Source organism: Lissotriton helveticus, chromosome 7 (assembly GCF_964261635.1).
Source record: "Lissotriton helveticus chromosome 7, aLisHel1.1, whole genome shotgun sequence".
Taxonomy (NCBI): Eukaryota; Metazoa; Chordata; class Amphibia; order Caudata; family Salamandridae; genus Lissotriton; species Lissotriton helveticus.
Genome location: NC_136068.1, coordinates 1270179789 through 1270200405, shown reverse-complemented (window position 1 = coordinate 1270200405; position 20617 = coordinate 1270179789). Strand labels below are relative to the sequence as shown.

Sequence of the window (20617 nt, the reverse complement as noted above, 5' to 3'; positions counted from 1 at the left end):
AAATGACAGTAACGGGGTTCATTGGCAAAATTCCCATAGTGGCGTAACCTAGTAAGGGTCACATCGGAAGAGTAGCAGGTTCCTAGGAGCTAGCGTGAAAGCAGAGGGGTCCGCTGAGAAACCTTAAACTCGGAATATATCCCGGAAAGAAGTGGATGAGTTTAGGGGAATAACAGGTTCACCGATGCTAGAGTGAAGGGTAGGCGGAAGAGATCTGCCCGCAGCAAGTGAAAAGTAAATGGAAGTAGTTTACTTGCAGTAAAACAATTCTTTCTCTGTCTAGACACTTGAGCACTGTGGCGAATGTGTATTTGTTGTAAAATAACCAAGCACTGAGCACTTTAAAAGAAAGAAAGTTTCCGTTACCTTGTGAAGGGAGGGAGTCAGTCGCGAAGCGCCTCTGACGTCACTCTGTGCCGCGCTGGGATTGGTAGAAGCAGCGGGCGGGTAGCGGAGCTGGAATTGTAAAGGAGGGGTGAGCGCCGGAGCGTGGGAACTGTCTCACGAAGGGGCCGCGCACCCATTGGCGAAGCTTATTTGGTGTCGCACACCCATTGGTTGCACGAATTTCTGAAGCGCGTTCTGATTGGAGGTAGTTTGTAAACAAAGTTTAGCGCAGAAGTTGTATGTGGCACTCGCAGACTACAGGAACTCGACCTGATCCAAGGCACCTAGGGTTTGAAAGGGATCAGTGGAAGACTAATAGATACGATATTATGTACGGAACAAAGAGAAAAATGTCACTTATAAGTAAGGTGAAAAATTATTTTAAAACGGACAAACCGATTAAATCTAGGGAAGGTGTTCTTGTCCCACCACCTAATACTCCTGCCTCATTCATGATGTTTGACCGAGGATACAATACCTGTGTGTGGCTGGAGAATTGGGTGAAATACACGAAAGATGACGGAGTATTGGCTTTTCCGTTAGATGGTACTTTCAATGGTAGGATCCTATTTAATTTAAGGACTCGGATGAACGAATTGCATCCCAGACCAAGACTAACGCAGTATGAGGCATTAGAGGAATGGGAGATTGAGGCTTTTGAAAGAGAAAGACCCCGAATGGACAAGGGTTTGACCAAGTGGTACCCCAGGCAGAAACAGGAGTCCAGGGATAAAAGGATGAAACAGTGGAGGCAGAGCATGATTGTTGAGGGTCTGTTTCCCATGATGCCGGCATGTCATAACATTGGAGCGGGTGAGAAAAGTACTGAAAAATGTAAACATTGGGGGGCCCTGGGGGAATCAGATGATGAACTAATAGATGACATCTGTACCAGAAGTCCGCCACCTTACAATGAGGGAACCCGACCTTCCAGTGTAGGAGATGTTCCCCGACGCCACTTCCTAAAGGAAGAAGACAGGTCCCTGGGACTGGGAGGGGGTGGTCAAGTATTGCCCTATCCTGAAAAACCCGAACCGACGGAAACAAGGGATATATATCCCAAAGTGCCCGCGAGCCAGGAAGAAAAATACTCACGTACGAAAATCTTTTTTCCCAGACCCTTGTATGAAAGTGAAGAAAAACCATCAAATTCAGGACTGCCTTTTGTTCAACCTCCATATGGGGAAGAGCGCAGGTCCTTTAATACTGGAACTTTATTCCCGAAACCAAATTATGGGGGAGGACCCAGTGAAACGCATCCTACTGCCCCGAGTTTTACTCCTCCATTGACCCCACAGATATTGCATGACACAACTTTAAGAAGGGTACTAGTGGAAAAGGAGCAAGAGGCTCTAGCTAGACAAAGGACAGAAATAATTCAGAAAATTTCCCAGTTAAATACCAGTCCTGAGGCATTGACTATTCCAGTAACTATTGGACCGGTGGTCCCGTTATACGGAAATGGTCAGGGAAATCCGATTACTCCAGTTATGACCCCAGGCATGGCAACCCCGAGACAGGAACCGATCATCATAGATGATCAGTCCAGTGAGTGCGAGTCTGAAGTTGCGTTCTTGGAATTGCCAAACAAACAGACTGGAAAGGGAATACAGCAGAGGCATAACCCTTTTAATACAAAAGAAATTAAATTAGAGACAGCAACAGGTACTAGGAATGTCTCTCTGGTAACTCCGGATGAAATTGAGAGTTGGAGTCGTGAATTAGAGAAGCAGACTCCGCAAACAAAACCTTTAGACCTCTACAAACTGAGGGTCGAAATAGAAGAAGTAATGGCAGGAAATGTGGGGTTGGATCGATTGAATACCTACTCTGAAGAAGAATTGTCGTTCATATGTAAAAGCTTTACAGGGAACACCAGAGTGCTCCACGAAAAACTGACCGAAACAGCAGTTAGTATGGGGGTAGATATCTCAAAATCCAAGCCCTTACAGAAACCGTATAGAGCAGACTTCTCAGACAAGGATATAGAACACCTGAATGTGGCAGGGAAGAAATTGCAGATTAAAGAATTAATGGGGGTACTGCAGAAATGGGGAGATGTGGAAAGATGGAGAAGCAGGTGGGCGAAAAAGAGAGAAGAGGTTCGCTCCCGACAAGTGACTCCTGAATTTGCTTTAAGGGAGGTAGAAAAACCTGAGCAGTTATGCCCCATGCGCGAAGTGCCAGGAGGGAAATATGTGCATGTCCCCTGGTCTAGGCAGGATATTGTGTCCTTCACGAACGATTTTCCAAAATTACGAGAGAAACCAGTTGACTGGTACAGGCAGGTGGAAAGGTTCGTGAAGGTACAGAAATGTCTGTGGAAAGACCTGGATGGGTTTTTCGACATTGTGGTTCCAGTAGATTTATGGACCCAGTGTAAAATAAACATAGACTGGCCGAGTGAGGAGTACCCAAGAAATAAAGAAACAGGGGAGCCATCAAAGGATGTCATGCGAAAATATGAGCAGGTAATTCAGCACTTGAAAGAAAAGGTGCCCGCAAAGGAAACTGATTGGACAAAAATAGATAGAACAACACAGGAAAGGGACGAGACAGTGCACTCCTTCTATGAGAGGTTATTGCAGGTATTTAAAACATACAGTGGTATTGATAACATCGACCTGAAGGATATGACGCACTTTATTTACAGGTTTGTAAATGGTTTAAGACCTGAAATTTGTCAGTGGATAAAAGATAATAAAATCTGTTGGCATACTAAGAAAATGGATGAGGTCCTGCGGTACGCTAAGTACTGCGAGGACGAGATGGCAGAAAAGAAAAAGGCCCTTAAGGAAAAGGTGATGTGGGCTCAGGTGAAGCTCGCAGAACAGCAGGAAAAACAATTGAGTAACATGGTTAAGAATGCTGAGAACAAAAGTCCTGGGGGAGGGGGTGGAGGAAAGCCCCGGCCCAAATTTAGCAGGGAAGAGGCTATGAAGAAATTTCCCTGCCATCAGTGCGGCGAAATTGGACACTGGCGGAATGAGTGTCCCCAATTAGTAGATATTAATGAAAAAACTCCTGATTTAACTCCACAGACGCAGAAAGAAAGACCAAGAAAGACTCAACCCCAGGTAAAAACAGTTCAGGTGCCTCGAGCACCCAAGCAGGTATACAGGGGAAGACAGGCAGAAGATGAAGAGATAGAGGTTTGGGAAAGCGGGGAGAACAGAAATACAGCAACTTCGCAGTATCTGCTAAATGATACCTTCCTTTGTAATGATCAGGACTGACGGGGCCTGAGAGGGGAGGACGAGGAGTGCGTACTTGGCGCTTCCTTGCCGGTAGACCAGTCTGGACCATATATTGAAGGAAAGGTTGACGGAAATGATGTCACCTTTCTGTTGGACACTGGCGCTACCCGTTCTACTGTAAGAACAGTGGACGTTCCAAACCTACCCCTCTCGGGAGAAAATATCCAAGTAGTGGGTGTATCTAATCAATTGATTAGTACTCCTGTTACCGAACCAATGGAGATTTCAATTGGAAATTTTAAACAGATGCATAGATTTGTCGTCTGTGACACCAGTCCAGTGAATCTACTGGGTCGTGATTTGCTGTGCAAAATGAACTGTACCATCTTTTGCACACCGAAAGGTGTTGAGATACAGACCCCAGATGAAGATGGCATTTATAAATTATTGTTACTCAGACCTGACTCAGAAATTAAAAGATTGACCCTGCAGGACTTGCCCCAAGAACTCCAGGAAGCCGTAAAGCCAGAGGTGTGGGATTTCACTGGAAAAGATGTGGGTTTGATGAAAGATGTGGACCCCATACAGATAGCCATCAAGGACAATGCAGTATATCCTAACACTAGGCCCTACCGAATGAATGCTGAAGTGAAAGCAGGTGTCACTCTAGAAATACAAAAATTATTAGAAGGAGACATCATACAGGAAGTGATGAGCAGCCCATGCAACTCACCGATTATGGGCATCAAAAAGCCTAGTGGCAAGTATAGAGTAGTGCAGGACCTGAGAAAGGTTAACAAAATTGTAGTTCCTTGCTGCCCTATTGTCCCAAACCCTGCAGTGATATTGTACCAGATTCCTTGGGATGCTGAATGGTTCACTGTGATTGATTTATGTCATGCATTCTTTTCGATACCCCTGCACCCCGACAGCAAATTTCTTTTCTCATTTGCCTTCGAAGGTCACGTGTATTGTTGGAACCGGGTCCCTCAAGGGTATACAGAGAGCCCCTCTATCTTTAATCAGATCTTGAAAAAATGTCTAGAGACTTTGACCTTACCTGGGAACTCTGTGTTAGTGCAGTACATAGACGACCTTCTACTGGCGTCTAAAAGTCACAGGGACTGTGTAATTGACACCATTGCCCTCCTAAATCATCTGTGTGAGAAAGGGCATAAAGTGGCCCCTGACAAACTACAGTTCTGTGCGAAATCAGTGAAATATCTAGGACACCAGATAGAAAAGGGTGTCAGAAAAGTCACATCAGAAAGAGTGAGAATAATTCAAAAGATGCAGTTGCCCCGTACTCAAAAAGATGTCAGAATGTTCCTGGGTGTATTAGGGTACTGCAGGCAGTGGATTCTGGGATTTGCAGCCTTAGCCAGGCCCTTGATAAAAATGACCACGAGAGGAATGCCAGATGTTGTAGAGTGGGACGATGAAAGTCTAATGGCTTTCACAAGACTGAAAAACTGTCTGTGTACGGCCCCTGCGTTGGGAATGCCAGATTATTCCAAAGAGTTTGCCCTATTCTGTGACACTCGCGATAATTGCGCATTGTCAGTCCTGACTCAAGAACATGGCACGACCAGAAGGCCTGTGGCCTATTTCTCTGCCACTTGGGACCCAGTAGCTGCTGGGTTACCAGGCTGTCTGAAAGCAGTAGCTGCTACCTGTGCAAGTTTGGAACAGAGTGAGTCCATTGTCATGGGACATCCTGTGACCGTGTATGTTTCACATGGAGTGGTAATTCTATTGACCAGAACTAAAACACAGTATCTCACCCCTAGTCGGCTGACTAAATACGAGAGGATTCTTGTGGGTGCAGCAAATGTAAGCATTGTTAGGTGCGGTATTCTGAACCCTGCCACCTTACTCCCCGACCCCTTGGAAATAGAAGGTGGGGATGATGATGAACATGATTGTATTGACCTGACAGAGTTCAGTACTAAACCACGCCCAGACATAAAAGAAACGCCATTGCCTGAACATGATAAAGAACTATTTGTGGATGGTTCCTGTCTAAGACATGAACTAGGAGGCTTGAGTGCTGCTTATGCAGTAGTCTCTTTTACAAAAATTGAAGAAGCAGGTTACTTATATAACATCAAGTCTGCACAAGTAGCCGAATTGATAGCTATGATAAAAGCTTGCAAAATTGGGAAGGACTTACGCATAACAGTGTATACTGACAGTCAGTACTGTTATGGAGTTGTGCATGACTTTGGCCAATTATGGCTACAGAGGGAATTCATGACTTCCTCAGGTACTCCCATTCGGAATGCAAAGGTTGTTCATGACCTTTTAGAGGCCATCCAGTTGCCCAAAGAACTGGCAGTGGTAAAATGTGCTGCTCATCAAAGGAGCATGGACAAAGTATCACTGGGAAACGATTATGCTGATCGAGTGGCCCAATGGTGTGCCAAAGATCGGTATATTGTAAATCCAAAACGAGGGGGGCCAGGAACCAGCTGCCAGCTTCAGGTGTTTGAAGAAGTGCCTACGTGGGATGAAGTGAGAGAGTGGCAGGAATCGGCTCCTTGGCAAGAAAGAGAGAAATGGAAGGAGGATGGGTGTAGACCGAGACGTGTGGATGGTGTGATTTTGGGCCCAACTGGTATGCCTGTGTTACCCCGACACTTGCTTGGCACAATGGCAAGATTAATACATGAAGGATCACACATTGGTAGGGATGCCATGATTCTGGTATTTCAACAGACTTGGTACAGTAAGAAGTTCAGGAAGGTAGCAGAGTCCCTCTGCCAGAGGTGCCTGTCATGTCAACAGATGAACCCAGGCAAGAGGACAATGGTTGAACTGAGCAAAATTGGGAGATCAGGGGGTCCCTTTGTAAGGATACAGATTGATTTCATCACCATGCCCCGTTGTGAAGGGAAGCGATATGTCCTTGTCATTGTTTGCGTATTTTCAAAATGGGTAGAAGCTTACCCTACTTCCCAAAGTGACGCACTGACAGTAGCGAAGTGTTTACTAAAAGAACTGATACCTAGATTCGGGGTGCCATTCATTGTTGAATCAGATAAGGGTGGACATTTCCAGAATGACATACTGGCTGAACTCTGTAAGGCCTTTGGAATAAGGCAGAAACTTCATTGTGCATACCACCCAGAGGCTTCTGGAATAGTGGAACAAGTAAATGGAACTATCAAAAACAGACTAGCAAAGCTGACAGATGCTACTGGCATGACCTGGGTGAAGGCCCTGCCCCTGGTCCTGATGGGACTGAGAAGTGTTCCTGACCGCAAGACAGGCCTAAGTCCCCATGAAATCATTATGGGAAGAGTGATGAGACAAGCATGGGTGCCAGGAAGCAAACTGTTGAGTATTACTGATGATTTAGTGCTTGAATACTGCAGAAGATTGGGTGACCAAGTGCGTTCTATCTCTCGCCAGATTGGAGACGACGGCATCCTCAATCCAACGACTCCTCTCCACAGCTTGGTTCCAGGAGACTGGGTCAAAATAAAGAAGCACACTCGATCTAATTGTCTGGCACCAAGGTGGGGAAAGAAACGCCAAGTAATCCTGGTAACAACAACTGCAGTGAAGGTCGCAGGTGTTCCCCAGTGGATCCACGCTGGACACACTCAGAAGGTATTACCAGACAAAGAATTTGCAGAAGAAGGGCAACCAGCAGAGGACCCTGCAGGAGCCGGGCCAGAAGCAGCTGACAACGAGCAGCCCAGCACCAGTCAGGTTGCAGGAACAGCAGACGTTGGCCCAGGAGTAGTTGACTACGAACTGCCAAGAATCCAGCCTGCTGAAGAGGTCCAGGAAACTGAGCCAGGAGTAGCTGAAGACGAGCTGCCAAGCATATGGCCAGAAGAATGGATACCGATGATTGATCTGACCGAAGATCCTATCAGAACAAGAGAGCGACTTAGTGAAGGTAGAGAGTGGACTAGTCAGGAAAAGCAAGGCACAGGCGAAGAACCTCAGCCGCTTGAGATTCACATCAAAACTGAGGAAGGAGAAGGTCAGACAGGGACAGAGCAGGTATTCGATACACCACCGCTAACACCTGATGCAGATAAGGGAGAGACTAGAAATAGAGTGATAGTTCGAGCAGAAGAAAATCAAGAGATCGAAGTGCTTGAACAGGATCAGAGAGGGTTAAAAGAACGGGTTCAGGAAACAGAAACAGAAACAGAGACAATCGAAAGCCAAAAACAAAATATTCCTGAACAAGGCCAGATTAGCAACCAGGCAGAAGAATTTGATGCTAGCCCTGGAACTAGCCAGATAGGGGAAGTAGGAGAAGAAAGTGGAGAAGAATTACCACAAGATAAAGAGAACAAGAGAATAAGAAAAGAAAGTGAAGTCCAAGTACCGACTAAGAGACTAAAGAAAAGAAACAACCTTGAGCCTAGGTTTGTAAAAAGATTGAGACTAAGGATAAAGACAGTGGAAGAAAAACGTGCAGAAGCAAGAAGAAGTGCTCGGATAGCAGAGCAAGAAGAAGATTCTTCCAAAAGAAGGAGTGAACGAATAAAAAGACAAAACAAAAAGTACAAGTCTCCTGAATGGACACTGGTTTTGGAAGAACTTGAAGATCTTGATATAACTGACGTGAGCGACGGAGAACCCGTCCCAGAGTATTCAGCTGAAGAAGAAGACGAACCACCGTGAATTTGCACAAAGTAAGCTAATTGTGTAAAGCCAAAAAGAGGGGTTTGAGAGACTCCTTCTGAACCAAAATGTCTGATTCAACAGTGAATGGTAGACCTAGTTGCAGCCGTTTTAAGACGTGTTGCAAGGTGTGTATATGTAGTGTAGTAGTACTGATAGTTATCTGGATAGGATTAACAATTTTCATTCCCTTTGCTGTAAGTAAAGATACTAACATTGTCCCTACTGAAGTTGTAAATACTGACAATGAGGAGCTAACAACACAGAGTGTAGCACGACATGAAAGAGCTTTGAGACAAACAAAACAGAACTTAGAAGCATCAGATGAGGGAGGACTACATTATCATGGAGTTAAGAACAAGACACACTTAAATGTTTTCGCAAACTTATTAATACACTATGTAGAGACTATGGAAATTGAAGATTGCTATGTCTGCATGAAGCTACCTACTTCTGTGGCTGAAGGCGTGACATACCATCACCTGCCGTTGACATATGGAATCTCCTGTAGCATTTTAGCTAGTTTATTTTACAAAAGGGGACCGTTACAGTATTATTATTCTAACAATGACGTGATCTTTTCTGAACTTCCTATACGTGGGAACTTGAATCCTGTACATACCAAAACTGACACCATAAGATATATGGGAGACTACTTTCTGACTATAGGTAACATTGACATAGCAGACGCACACAGAGATAACTTGACTTGTTCTTTGCGTGAGCAGGAAAAGATGTTCCTGAACATGGCAGAGAAAAGGAGAATTAAAATTCAAAAGAAGGCTAATGACGAAAGTCAGAAAAAGCCAAAGTGGGCAGAGAACATGGAAGGCACCTCATCTGGTGGAGCGGGTCCTGCTCTGTTGCTGGATTTTGAAAAGAAAGGCAAGCTATGTCTTCACCGCGAGAAGACTAGCTATTATAATAATGTTTTCATTGGTTCCAGTGAATGCGAACATAATTACAAGGTAATTGGAGGTTGGGGTTTCAAAAATGGGTCAGAGCCTGTGTTTCCTGGAATTTATTATATTTGTGGGGACAAGGCTTATTTCAAATTGCCGGATCACTGGTATGGAAGCTGCTACTTTGGCATTGTCTTCCCGAAAATATACCATGTGAATGGGAAAGCTGGAAGCAATGAAGATACTAATGGCTTAGTGCGTAGTAAAAGAGAAAGTATAGGTGAAATTATGGGTAGTATTTTCAGTGCACTGATACCTGGAGTGGGAGTGGTTCTGAACACTCACAGAATTTGCAAATTGTCTACTATAGTAGATGTGCTGTCTACTGAAACAGCTCATGGATTTCTGCTGGTCAACACTGAAATGGTTGCGATCAGATCAATGGTTTTGCAGAATCGACTTGCTCTTGACACCTTATTAGCGAAAGAGGGCGGAGTCTGCCGGATGTTGAAGGCGCAACATTGTTGCACTTATATTCCGGATAAAAGTATACAGATCAAAAGATATGTGAAAAACATTACTAATTTGGCAAAGGAACTCAAACCACTCGAGGTTGATAGTGCCTGGAAGAGACTGGTAGATGGTCTCTCAAATGTAGGTCATTGGCTTGCTAGCATAGGTAAAAGCTTATTATTCAAAATTCTGATGCCAATTGGTATTATAGGCCTTATTATACTTTCCATTTTCTTATGCTGTAAATGCCGCAAGCGCACCAAAAAGCACGAGGTAAATGCAAGAGGAGTGAAACGAAGTGTGGATGAGATTGAATTAGAGGAAGTGAATGATCAGATATACAAAAAGGTGAAAACTTCTCACCCTGCTAAAACTGAGAGAGAAAAGTTTGAACGGTTGCTGGAAGAAATAGAACTTTATAAAGTGTGAAAGAAAGTTGGCATCTGGTTCCATTATAATTTGTGATGATAGTAAATATCATCAAAGAGGGGATTGATGAAGCAAAGCTTCGCATATTTTGCGGCTTGCCGAAGTCAAGAACCTCGTTTATGTGTAATAAGGTAACAAAGCGTATGTTTTACTAACATTTATTTTTGTTTAGGCAAAGTTCCTGAAGCTTGCCTATGTGTATTTCTAATGAATTTAATCCGTGTCCTTTAATATGGCCGCCGCTTGTATTTTAGTTACTGCGCATGCGTCAGCCACACTCACGTGTCCTGACGCGTCTGCAGAAGTGGAGGGAAAGTTATGCGCATGCGTAATTCATAGCTGTGCTTATCATGTGGTACTGCTCGTGCCACTGCTCTTGTGACTGTGTCAATGTAGCTAACATTTAATGCAATAGTTTTATTTCTTGATGATGAGTCAAAAGTACAAATCCTGTGATGTATTTCCATAATGACATTATTATGTATTAATTTGTTTTCGCTTACTTTTCATGTACCGCGGGGAATGGGGGTCCAAACTGATTGGGAGCCATATTGACGGTCTCTTCTGCGCATGACCAGGGAGCATTGAAAGGTGGCCACTTTGGACAGTGGAACTCAGCCAGCTGGCAGCCACAGTCAAGATGCGCCTGGGAAAGCCACCTCTGCGCTACGAGAACGGCGAATGTTGCTCCACATATGTTACAATGTTAATTTTCACTCGTATTTCTGCACAGTTCTCATGAGAAACCCAAACCTGCTAGGCGGTACCCAAGTATGCTAATGAAGGCTTAAAATCTTGTATTGTGATTGGTGTGTTACCCAAATCCTACCTTAGGACCAATCGAAATTGAGGGATTCTGACACTTTGCAACATTGGGGGGTGGTACACTGACCCCAAACTGTATATCTACCCTGGGTTCACCTAGTGAACCGTCCGACTTGTCTGGTTTAGCTGACCTGTCACTGACCCAACGCACTCAATAGGTGACTGAAGATACAGAGCGCTGCGAAGCACTCTGTCCGAATTTGACCATAGACTGAGGTTCTACTGAGCCTTAAATTGCTGGGCAAGCACTTAGCTGGGAGTTCGCTGACCCAATCGGGGTCTTGATCGATAGCTGCAGAGCGGGTGGAGCGCAGGCGTTGCTTCCGAACTGTGGGTTCCGGTCCTGTCCTGAAGAGGGTCCTATCCTGAGGGTTTGCTGTCCTGTCCCGAGGGTCCTGTCCTGATTCCTATTCCGAGGGTATCCTGTCCTGTCCTGGGTGACCATTCTGCACCTGCTGTCCTTTGAGGGGTATCCTTCCTTGAGGGTTTCCTGTCCTTAACTGACCCGTGGCCAGGGTTTGGTTTCCACACCTTTCTAGGTAAATATTGCTCTGAAAACTCTTTAAATCTTGCACCTTCTAAATTTCTGACTTTTGCTTTAATAAAGTTCATCATTGCATATGTTATATTTTCCATGCCTTTCTGCAACTATTGAAAGTTAATTACATATTTTTCCGTGAGGTTTTGTTCCTATGTCTCCTCACTGGTTAGAAATTATATTTTGCATTGCAGTCTGTAATTTTATGATATGGTCTAGAACTTCATTACCTAGATTGTTCAAAGGCCCATTCACCTTAAGTGAAGCGTGCTACTCTTTATAGGCCCTCCCATAGTTATTCATGCATAAAATGTCCATGCTTAAACATTTCTGAGATTTTATAATATTTCCCATCTGCATTTCATATTACATTTGAATGATTACCCTGTCATTATTTCTTTATGCCTATATGATTTATGTTATCTTGGTTATTGATTGCCTTATTTTACTGTACCTCATGCAAGAAAATATTGAATTTAGATAAACATTTTAAAACTTCCAGTTGTCCGTGGTCATTTAAACAGTATTTGAATGTTATTGGTTGGGTTTGTATTTTGCTGCCTTTCTTTTACAGCTAGCTCCCTGATTCATTGTGGTCATTAGGTACCCGCATCGGTGGATGGTAAGTCGGGTGCACTGAAAATTATTAGCAGGGAACACACACACACAACTTGGTAGAGCTCGTGAAGTCACCTGATCGATGTATATGGTGATTTGAAAAGTATATGGGCCCTGAAGCCGGAAACGGCGAAAACTATTGGTCGGGTGGCCTCGCGCGCTCTATCACGCTGACTATAGTTGGGCTCTTAAAGGTATTTATTAATTAACAACAATTTCTCTATTGAGGAGCGCCGGCCGATGCTGCCGTTTCTCTCTGTGTTCGGCGCGCTATGCACTGCGCGCGCATGCGCCAACAACATGGCCGCCGCACGTCACGTCTACGTGACGTGCATCAACTAGTGCGCACACTACAGCTACTAGAGGCCAGGCTCTGACGGTCCTGGACCGCAGCTCGTGCCGGTCTCAAGCTCCTCGAGGTTAATGACAGCTCACGCAGCTCACGCAGCTGGGGCTTTTAGGGACAGAGGGAAAACAGATCAAAGTGAGAGGGAGGGAGAGTGTGTGTATGTGTGGCTAGAAAGAGACATAAGCGATCAGAGGCAGAAGAGAGAGGGAAGAGAAAGAGAATGGATGGATGGAGAGCAAAAGAAGGGAAGGAGTAGGGCTGACTTGGACATTTTAGCCAGCCCTGCTCTGAGTGAGCTTCCAGCTCTATGCGGAGGTTCTGAAGTTTTGAAATCCATTACGGATTTCTCAGGCTCCCCAGAGCACACGAGGAGCGACTTCAGAAACCTTTTGTCGTTTGACCAAAGTAAGAGTGTTCCACCCAAGTCCATCCATAGCTGCTCAGGCAGTGATGGGGTGAACGCCGTTCCCATCTCTAACCCTGCTCCACGCCTCATCTCTCGGGCCGGCAAAACAAATTTGCTTGACCGCCCTCAGCTCGGCGCTGTAGCAAATCACTTGAACCTTATGCCCACCATGACCCGAATTGCCACCTGGCCTCACCCTCGTCTCCTGCCCGTTGTTAGTAAATAAACACAGCAGCGAATCGCTGAGCCGACCTCCATACAGAGAGTTCATCAAAGCTAGAGCGCTAACTACCCTACGGACTTTCTTGTGCTGGGCGCCATACTGCTGAGCTAACTACGTTTACAATTCATTGCTAGGTTAACAATCCCTTTTAAAATACTTTATTCATTCAATGAAAATCATTTCGGATTGCTAACAATTTTCATTGTGTTCTCCATAACAGGCACGTTTCGTGTGTGCACTAAAATGGTTAAAGTTTAGGGGCTCGTAGTATGTGTCGGTGGAGTCCTTCTTTTGTGTCTCGGTCACTGGCATCATTGACATTCTCTGACAGTGGCTACTGGAAATGTTAGTCTTACTTTTCTTTCGACCTTTTTTTTTTAGCTTTGAAATATTTGGGCACTCTTTGGAAATGGTTTTGGAGTGATATGGTCTGCCGCTGTTATATTGGGGCCAGACCAGAGTCTGTCGAAAGGTCACGTGGAATGGGAGGAGCACGGGATGGGAAGGAGGGGTATCTTTGAATGAGACTCGCTAAGACCCGCCCAGAACAGGTTTGACATGGAGCCGGGACGTCTACTGAAGGCTCTGTTGTAGTCGCCCTTGCACCCCTCTGATTGTGCCACGGTTATAGCAAGATGTTTCCTCTGTTCTTGAGGTGTAGCATCTTCTTGCCACCCCTGCAGCTGAGTGCTTGTTCCAGTCACGCAGGTAAGGGGACTCTCTCTACAGTTTCGTAAACTGTAAGATGACAGAGCAGATAAAGGGATCAATTGCAACTTGGTGAAAGAGAAAGGGACACATTGAGTTATCAGTTTTACAAGCTGTGGAAATAAGAATTTGGGCGGACAAATCACCCGTATCGTAATTCATGTTTCATTTAAACGTGCAACTTTCTTCTGTTATCTTCTTAAAATATGTGTCTTCTTCACAGCAAACCTAAACAGACTTTTCAATTGGAATTGAGCATCATCCGTTTTTGAAATTTAAAATTTGCCATCGAGCCTTTTCTAATGTTAGTTATCATTTTGCGGGTTATTGAGTATAGGCTTCATCTTTTGCAAAAACATTCACATTTTACCAGTGTAAGACTAAGATCTACCCATGCATTTAATGTTTTACTCCCACATCGTACCTCATAAATTGAAAGAGCTCTTGAAAACTGTTCATGTTAAAATAGTGCTTAACCTTCACCTAAACAATCAAGCCGATTTACAAACATCTGAGGACAACGTAGCCAACTTGTACTTTGTTTTTTCCTTGCTGGTTTTTGCACTGTGCGGTTGACAGGTTGTAGAGCATGGGTAATCCAAGACAACCAATTCTTGGTCTATAGATCTGTGAGGCGCACCACACCATTCTACAATGTGTGCTATTTGTTCATCCTCTGAAAAATGCATTTTTCAAGATCTGTTTTTATTCATGGAAAGTAGTTTTAGAAATTTCAGATTGGGGAGTTTCAACCGTTATAGGAGATGTGGGCATATTGCCAGTGCATGGGTCACCTATGCTAGCTTCATAAACAGTTCTAACACAACATAGGCTTCCCTAGTATAGCACATGGATGCAACGTGTTTCATTGTCAAGTGTTGCAGGAAACATCCAACTATGTATATGGAGGCGGGAGGGCACACATTCTGGAAAGTGTCATATTTATAGGTAAAAGGAATTGATTGCTGGTGTGTAGACTGGACAGAGTGTGCAGTTATTGTGCTCTTTCTCTTCATTGTCAGAAAGGCGCATGGGCCAGAATATCAAGTCAGAGACTCATTTCTTGCAGGAGTTGTGCGTGGTGGGATTTAAGTTATACCCATATTTTTTCTTACACTTGTGACTGAAAAAAAAATATTGTTTTTTTCTGAATGCAGGCCTAAGAAGGACACTCTGCACAAGCCTAGACTCGCCGAAAGTGTGTATTGTAGGCAGTGGACCAGCAGGTTTTTATACCGCCCAGCACCTCCTGAAGGTACGTGTACCCCGAGTTTTAGTGTAACACTTTATAGCATTCTTCTGAATGTTACAGATGGATACAGTCTAATAATACTCTACAACTCCTAGCATCCACCTTGAAAGATTCAGCTGATGCTTCGGATAGGCTGCTCAACTTCCATTCTTCGGTATTCATTTCTACCATAAGACATAACCCATTTTTTCTTTTTAGGTCGAGGCTGGGTAGCGCATGCTCTGTGAGGCATTCTGTAATGAGGTAGGGATTTGAGGCTCCACCCACTCTCCACCCAATTTTTCATTGGCTTGTGTCATTGTCCATGGTAAACAGTGTCTGTTCATTGATCAAAAGGCTTAGTGTTCCCTCCTTAATACCGCCCTTTCACATTTTGTAACCTCCCATGGTGACACCCCCTGTTAGGTGTGATGTTGCTCCGTAGGCTTTAATTACAGCCTCCGAGCACTATTTTCTCAAATAGCGTTGTTCTGCCTGCAGGGAGGACATGCTCTCTTCTAATGCTTTTGAAAAGTTTTATAGCACGCATTTGCAATGCAATAGGTCTTGCATTTGCACAGAGTTTAAGCTGTTGGCATTGTAAATGACAATGCCTTTTATTTATCTGTTTTAAAAACAACACATACATAAAAGGCATTGTCATTTATAATACCAATAGCTCAAACTCTCATAAATGCGAGACCGATTGCATTGCAAATGCTTGTTTTTATTTGTTTATTAGTAATTAATTTAATACACAACAATACAAGGTCACACTTAGCTGTTTTTCCAGTACACAAAAGAAAATAGTATTTTCACTACATGCATAACAAAACACAAAGTGATATTACCTACACATACACCTGTACCCCATTATGTAGACAGATTACAACAAACATTGCTAGCCATTAGGTTGTGTGTTCTATAAGTAATTGACTGTAGGTATATAATGATTGTAAAGTGAACAGCGTGGTTGACTCTCAGGCTAATACATTCAATGGATTACCAACATATTAGATAATAATGCTTGCAGAGCTGGATGAAAAAAGTGAAAGTCTCCAAAAGGAGCATGGCCTAAGAAGTGTAACTGGGACTCCTTTCCAAGAGGAGTGGCTTTTGTAATTAAAGGTGTGGCTTTAACATGTAAACTACAATTTTTGTGCTTCAGTTAGCATACCACCGAACCATTATTTGTGTGCTTTTCTGAGCTTTCTGTTATTGCATCAATTTATATAAAATAGCAAGAAACACATGCCTAAAACAAGCCAGGACTATTGGCTTTGCTAAATGGTTGTTAGCAGTTGAAGATAAATGAGTAACATTAATGATTTTGTTTTAAATAATTAATATTGAAAATGTTTCAGTTCTGGAAATATGAGCTTATGAATTGGACATTACTAAGATCTGCGGAAGGGATCGTCGTCTTCTGAATGTTAAAATCACTACAGTTATTCCCTTAACACCACTTTCATTTGCTGTCTGTGTTAGACCATTATGCCCTGTTTCTCCCCACATCTTTCTGAAATCCACCATCTGCATGTCTTGTCTTTTTCCTCTTTAGCACTCGCTTTTCACTCTCTCCTTCTTGTACTTCCTCGCATCTCCTTCACTTTATCACCACACAAACACACTATGCACCCACTAATTTGTTTGCACTGAATTTTCGCTTACTTTCGACTTGCTAATATTTTGGCATATGTGAACCTTGTACATACAAATTTGCATAGATACACAATTGCATTGTGCAATGGACACACGTGACCATTGGTCTGTGCGTTCTTCATCTTCAGGGAAGCCAAGGATTGGATGTCCATGTATTCTAAACACCTTTTTGACCCACTGACAGACACTGTGAGAAACTCACACTTCCTTCAGCCGCAGCTGTCTGTTGTCGCCTGTTGTAATCACTCCATTTAATGTGTGCACTACACAAAAGTAATAAGGTGCACAAACAAATTACAGAAGCAGAACATCCTGGAAAAGGCAATTCCTCTTAGGGAATGCAACATTAAGTACACCATTTGGAATATAAACAAGAGCCACACCCCTTACCTGGATCACCTCAATGTTTTCTTTACACTCTTTGTACACAGTTCGATCAGTGTTTTTGCTTGTTAAGTTAAGGAGATGAATATCGGGCATGTTTCAATTTCTTTAAAAAAAAAAAATAACTGTCTAGTTTGAGACCCAGAGGGATCCGACCCACGTAAGGGCTACCATATGTCCGTGGACCTTGGAGAGTGGGTGATAGTTTTAAATGTTTTCAGCTGCTTTTGCAATAAGACAAATCTTTGATCCAATCACTCAGAGTTGGCGCAGGGCCCTGTCCCCAACATTTAGCCACTTCTTGTTTGTTAACCCTTAGGGCCAAGACTGTATATTTCCGTACATTCACAGTTACATCTTTAACAAGCCCAAGTTAAACAATTTTTGGGTCCAGCAGTATGGGTATGACAATCATTGTGCAAATTGATCCTATAATATCCTCCCAGACTTTGCTTACAGGGGGCATAACCATGCATTTAGAGCACCTTATTGCCTGCACTTAGAATCTTCAACAAGCCCACACTTTGAAAGACACAAACTGGCATGATATACTCTGTAAATATATTTAAAGTGGATTATCCTATTTGGGCATTTGGGTGATGAGGACCCTAGTTTTTGCGCAGTAATATTTCCATCGACAAATATGTGTACCTCCAGTTCATCTGTCCACATCTCCAAAACATATTTTAATGAATTGACTATTCATGAAGGCACAAAGTATTTGTAAGTTAGCTCAAATCACTTGTCAGGCAATCCATTCTGAATCCCCAACCTATCCCGCCCAGAAATTAGCCATCTCAGATGGACATCATCAGCTTAGGTTCAATAAATTAATTAAATTGTTCACCACAGACCATGAGTATAAGCCAATTATTCAAGCGCTGGTGCTTTTGTGTGAATTCCCATATTATTCCTAGCTTCTCCCAAAGCATCTTTACAGACAGCAGATAGAATGACCAAAGGCTCAAGAAAGTTTGATCACATCCCAAATCCTTTTTGCAATGAATTGGCTACCTGTTAAGGCAAGAAGTATTTGTAACTTAGCTTACCTTACTTACAGGCAATCTATTCTGGATCTCCATCTTACCTCGCCCAAAAACTAACCCTCTCAGGTAGACAGTGTTAGCTTATTGACTCAGACTCTCTCCTTGAAATCTCATCTTTCAAGAAACATACACACACATCAAATTATTTATGGTCAGGAAACACCTCCTTGATATGGAATTCCATCCCTCCCTGACATCAAGTCATTATCCTCTTACAGTACATTTAAATAAGTATTTATAATATGTATTGTTTCAGCATTGCCACTCAGCCTGAAGCAGAGGCGGCTAGTGAACTTTGAAAGAGGTACGGCATACATATGTACTTAGAATCGGAGCAATCCCTCAAGAAACCCTCGGCTTTCTTATTGACGATAAGCTCTCAATGAGACAGCAGGTAACAAAGGTCGCTGCAATCTGTTTCTCGATCTTAAGATGGTTGCAGAAGATCTTATGGATGTTACCTTGCTCTACTCGGAGAACTGTCGTCCAGGCTCTTGTGATCTCCCGCATCGACTATGGGAATGTGCTTTATCTTGGGGCCGATAAGGCCACAATAAACAAACTCCAGGTGGTGCAAAACTCATCAGCTCGTTTATTGTGTAATGTACCCCGGAGATCTTCTGCAGCCAAGGCTCTGTGTGACCTTCATTGGCTTAAGGTCCCGAACCGCGTACAATTTAAAACCTTATGTCTTCTTTTCAAAATTCGTCGGGGCTCTGCTCCTAAATACCTGCAGAACCTGGTTCAAGTCTATGAGCCTGGTCGTACTTTAAGATCCTCCACCAGTGGCAATCTCTTGGTCCCTAGAATTAAATTGGCCAAAATGGGCGGCCGCTCGTTTTCCTATCTTGGTCCAAGGATGTGGAATGCTCTTCCGCCGGCTCTGAAAGCCGAGACTGATCTCCTCTCATTTCGGAAAAAATTAAAGACTCTTTTGTTTAATTGATCCTTCTGCACTGTTTGTTCTGTTTGGGCTTTTTGCTTGCTTTCTTCTCTTGTCTGTCCCTGGCGCCGGGAAACCCATTGAGGGTAGCTGTGCGCAATACAAGTTTAGATAAATAAAATAAATAAATAAAGACTGACAATCATCTAGAGGAGGGTTCAGAGGATTCTGGTCTGCAAGGACATTTTGAAAAAAAACAAGGCCAAATGCGGTAGTTTACTGTATTTTTTACATAAACTGGCCAAATATATAAAGGTGCTGAATGAAATAGTCCAGTGCTTTTTATGGTGTGCTAGGCACGTGCAACTCCCTGTCAGCATGTTACAGCTCAACTTTCCCAAGACAGTTGTGAAAAAATTATAATAATAATCCTGGGTAAAGAGCAGCATGTAATAATAAACGTGGCTATTTTAGATTACATATCCCATCATTTATCAAGATGCAACATTTTCCATCTTGTTTTTTCATAATGGGAATGTGAGTCATACTTATGACTGAATTTCTTCTTGGAAGTGCTTTGCCAGAACAGCTGGAGCTAGCACTCCTAGGAGCACACCTTGAAGTCAACAGTAACAAAAACGCAGATAAAATCGACTGCAGGTGGTGAAAAGACAAAGTCAATACTCCAATGAGTAGCATCGGGGATGCGGCGAACGTGACCCACGCACGTTGCCGTAACGTCCTCTGATTTGCTGATGCCTGCCCATGAGATGAGCTGCTGGTTGATGGCTGCCATCTCCGTCTCTGACTCCATGAACCATCGCCTGCTTTGAGCTTTTCACCCGTTCATCCGCTCAAGTTAGACCCTGCTGGCTCTCTCCGCTTGCAGTGCTCAGCGGTTGGTGGCTGCTGTTCTAGCCGCTTTCACGCCCACCTCTGCTCTGCTTTTACTTTTGCTGAACAGGCGGTGTGGGAGACACATGAGGACGCGAGGAGTCCGACAGCGGGAGGACTCGTGGTAAGTGAGGCACTGAGCCCAGGGACTCTGCGTTGGTGTCCAGCTTTTGAGAACGGGCAAGTGAAATGTGAGAGGGTGCTCACTGATGCTGAAGAAGACACTGGCGCTACGGTAGGCGTCAGTGAAAAGCCACCGGTGCAGCGCATCAGCTAGGGAGCAATTAGTGTTGAGTCCGGAACCCTCCTGCAGGAACTTTCGAACTTCTGAACTTGGGAACCAGCAGTAGTTGGACCCTGGGCAGGGGGCGGCAGAAAATGTCATCTCTGTACTGGCATTGTTCCATGGGCACACATACCTCTTAAAGCCTCTTAGAGCCTTTTAAAGCACACATGGGATGAAGATGCATATCTGCATATCTTCATAACGTACACGTGAGGTTCCCAAAGGGGTGATTAGCTATTTCCCCAGGTTACTGAAGTGCGATGCCCATACAATCTCTGCGCTCTGTGCACTTTGCTTTGTCCGCTGCTGGATCCGCTGCTGGATTCCTCTTTAGTTCAACACACTCCCCATATATTAAGCGTTCTGGTATTCTGTGATAAGTTAAGCAATTAAGGGGGGGGATAAATAAATAAATAAAGTACTAAGAAAAGAAGACGTCGGTAGTCTCAAAAGCAGCGGCAAAATTGCAAAATAAACAATCTAAAG

At 43.7% G+C, this 20617-nt stretch overlaps 1 protein-coding gene across 1 annotated transcript in view; it reads left to right on the top strand.

Moving 5' to 3' along the window:
• The first annotated feature begins 13398 nt into the window (after positions 1 to 13398).
• FDXR (ferredoxin reductase) overlaps positions 13399 to 20617 on the top strand; it is a 414311-nt gene continuing 407092 nt past the window's right edge. Inside the window, exons 1-2 of the mRNA XM_078654476.1 lie at positions 13399 to 13745; positions 14903 to 15000. Coding sequence (XP_078510602.1) covers positions 13673 to 13745; positions 14903 to 15000 — 171 coding nt within the window. The 5' untranslated portion in view covers positions 13399 to 13672. The remainder of the gene's footprint in view (positions 13746 to 14902; positions 15001 to 20617) is intronic.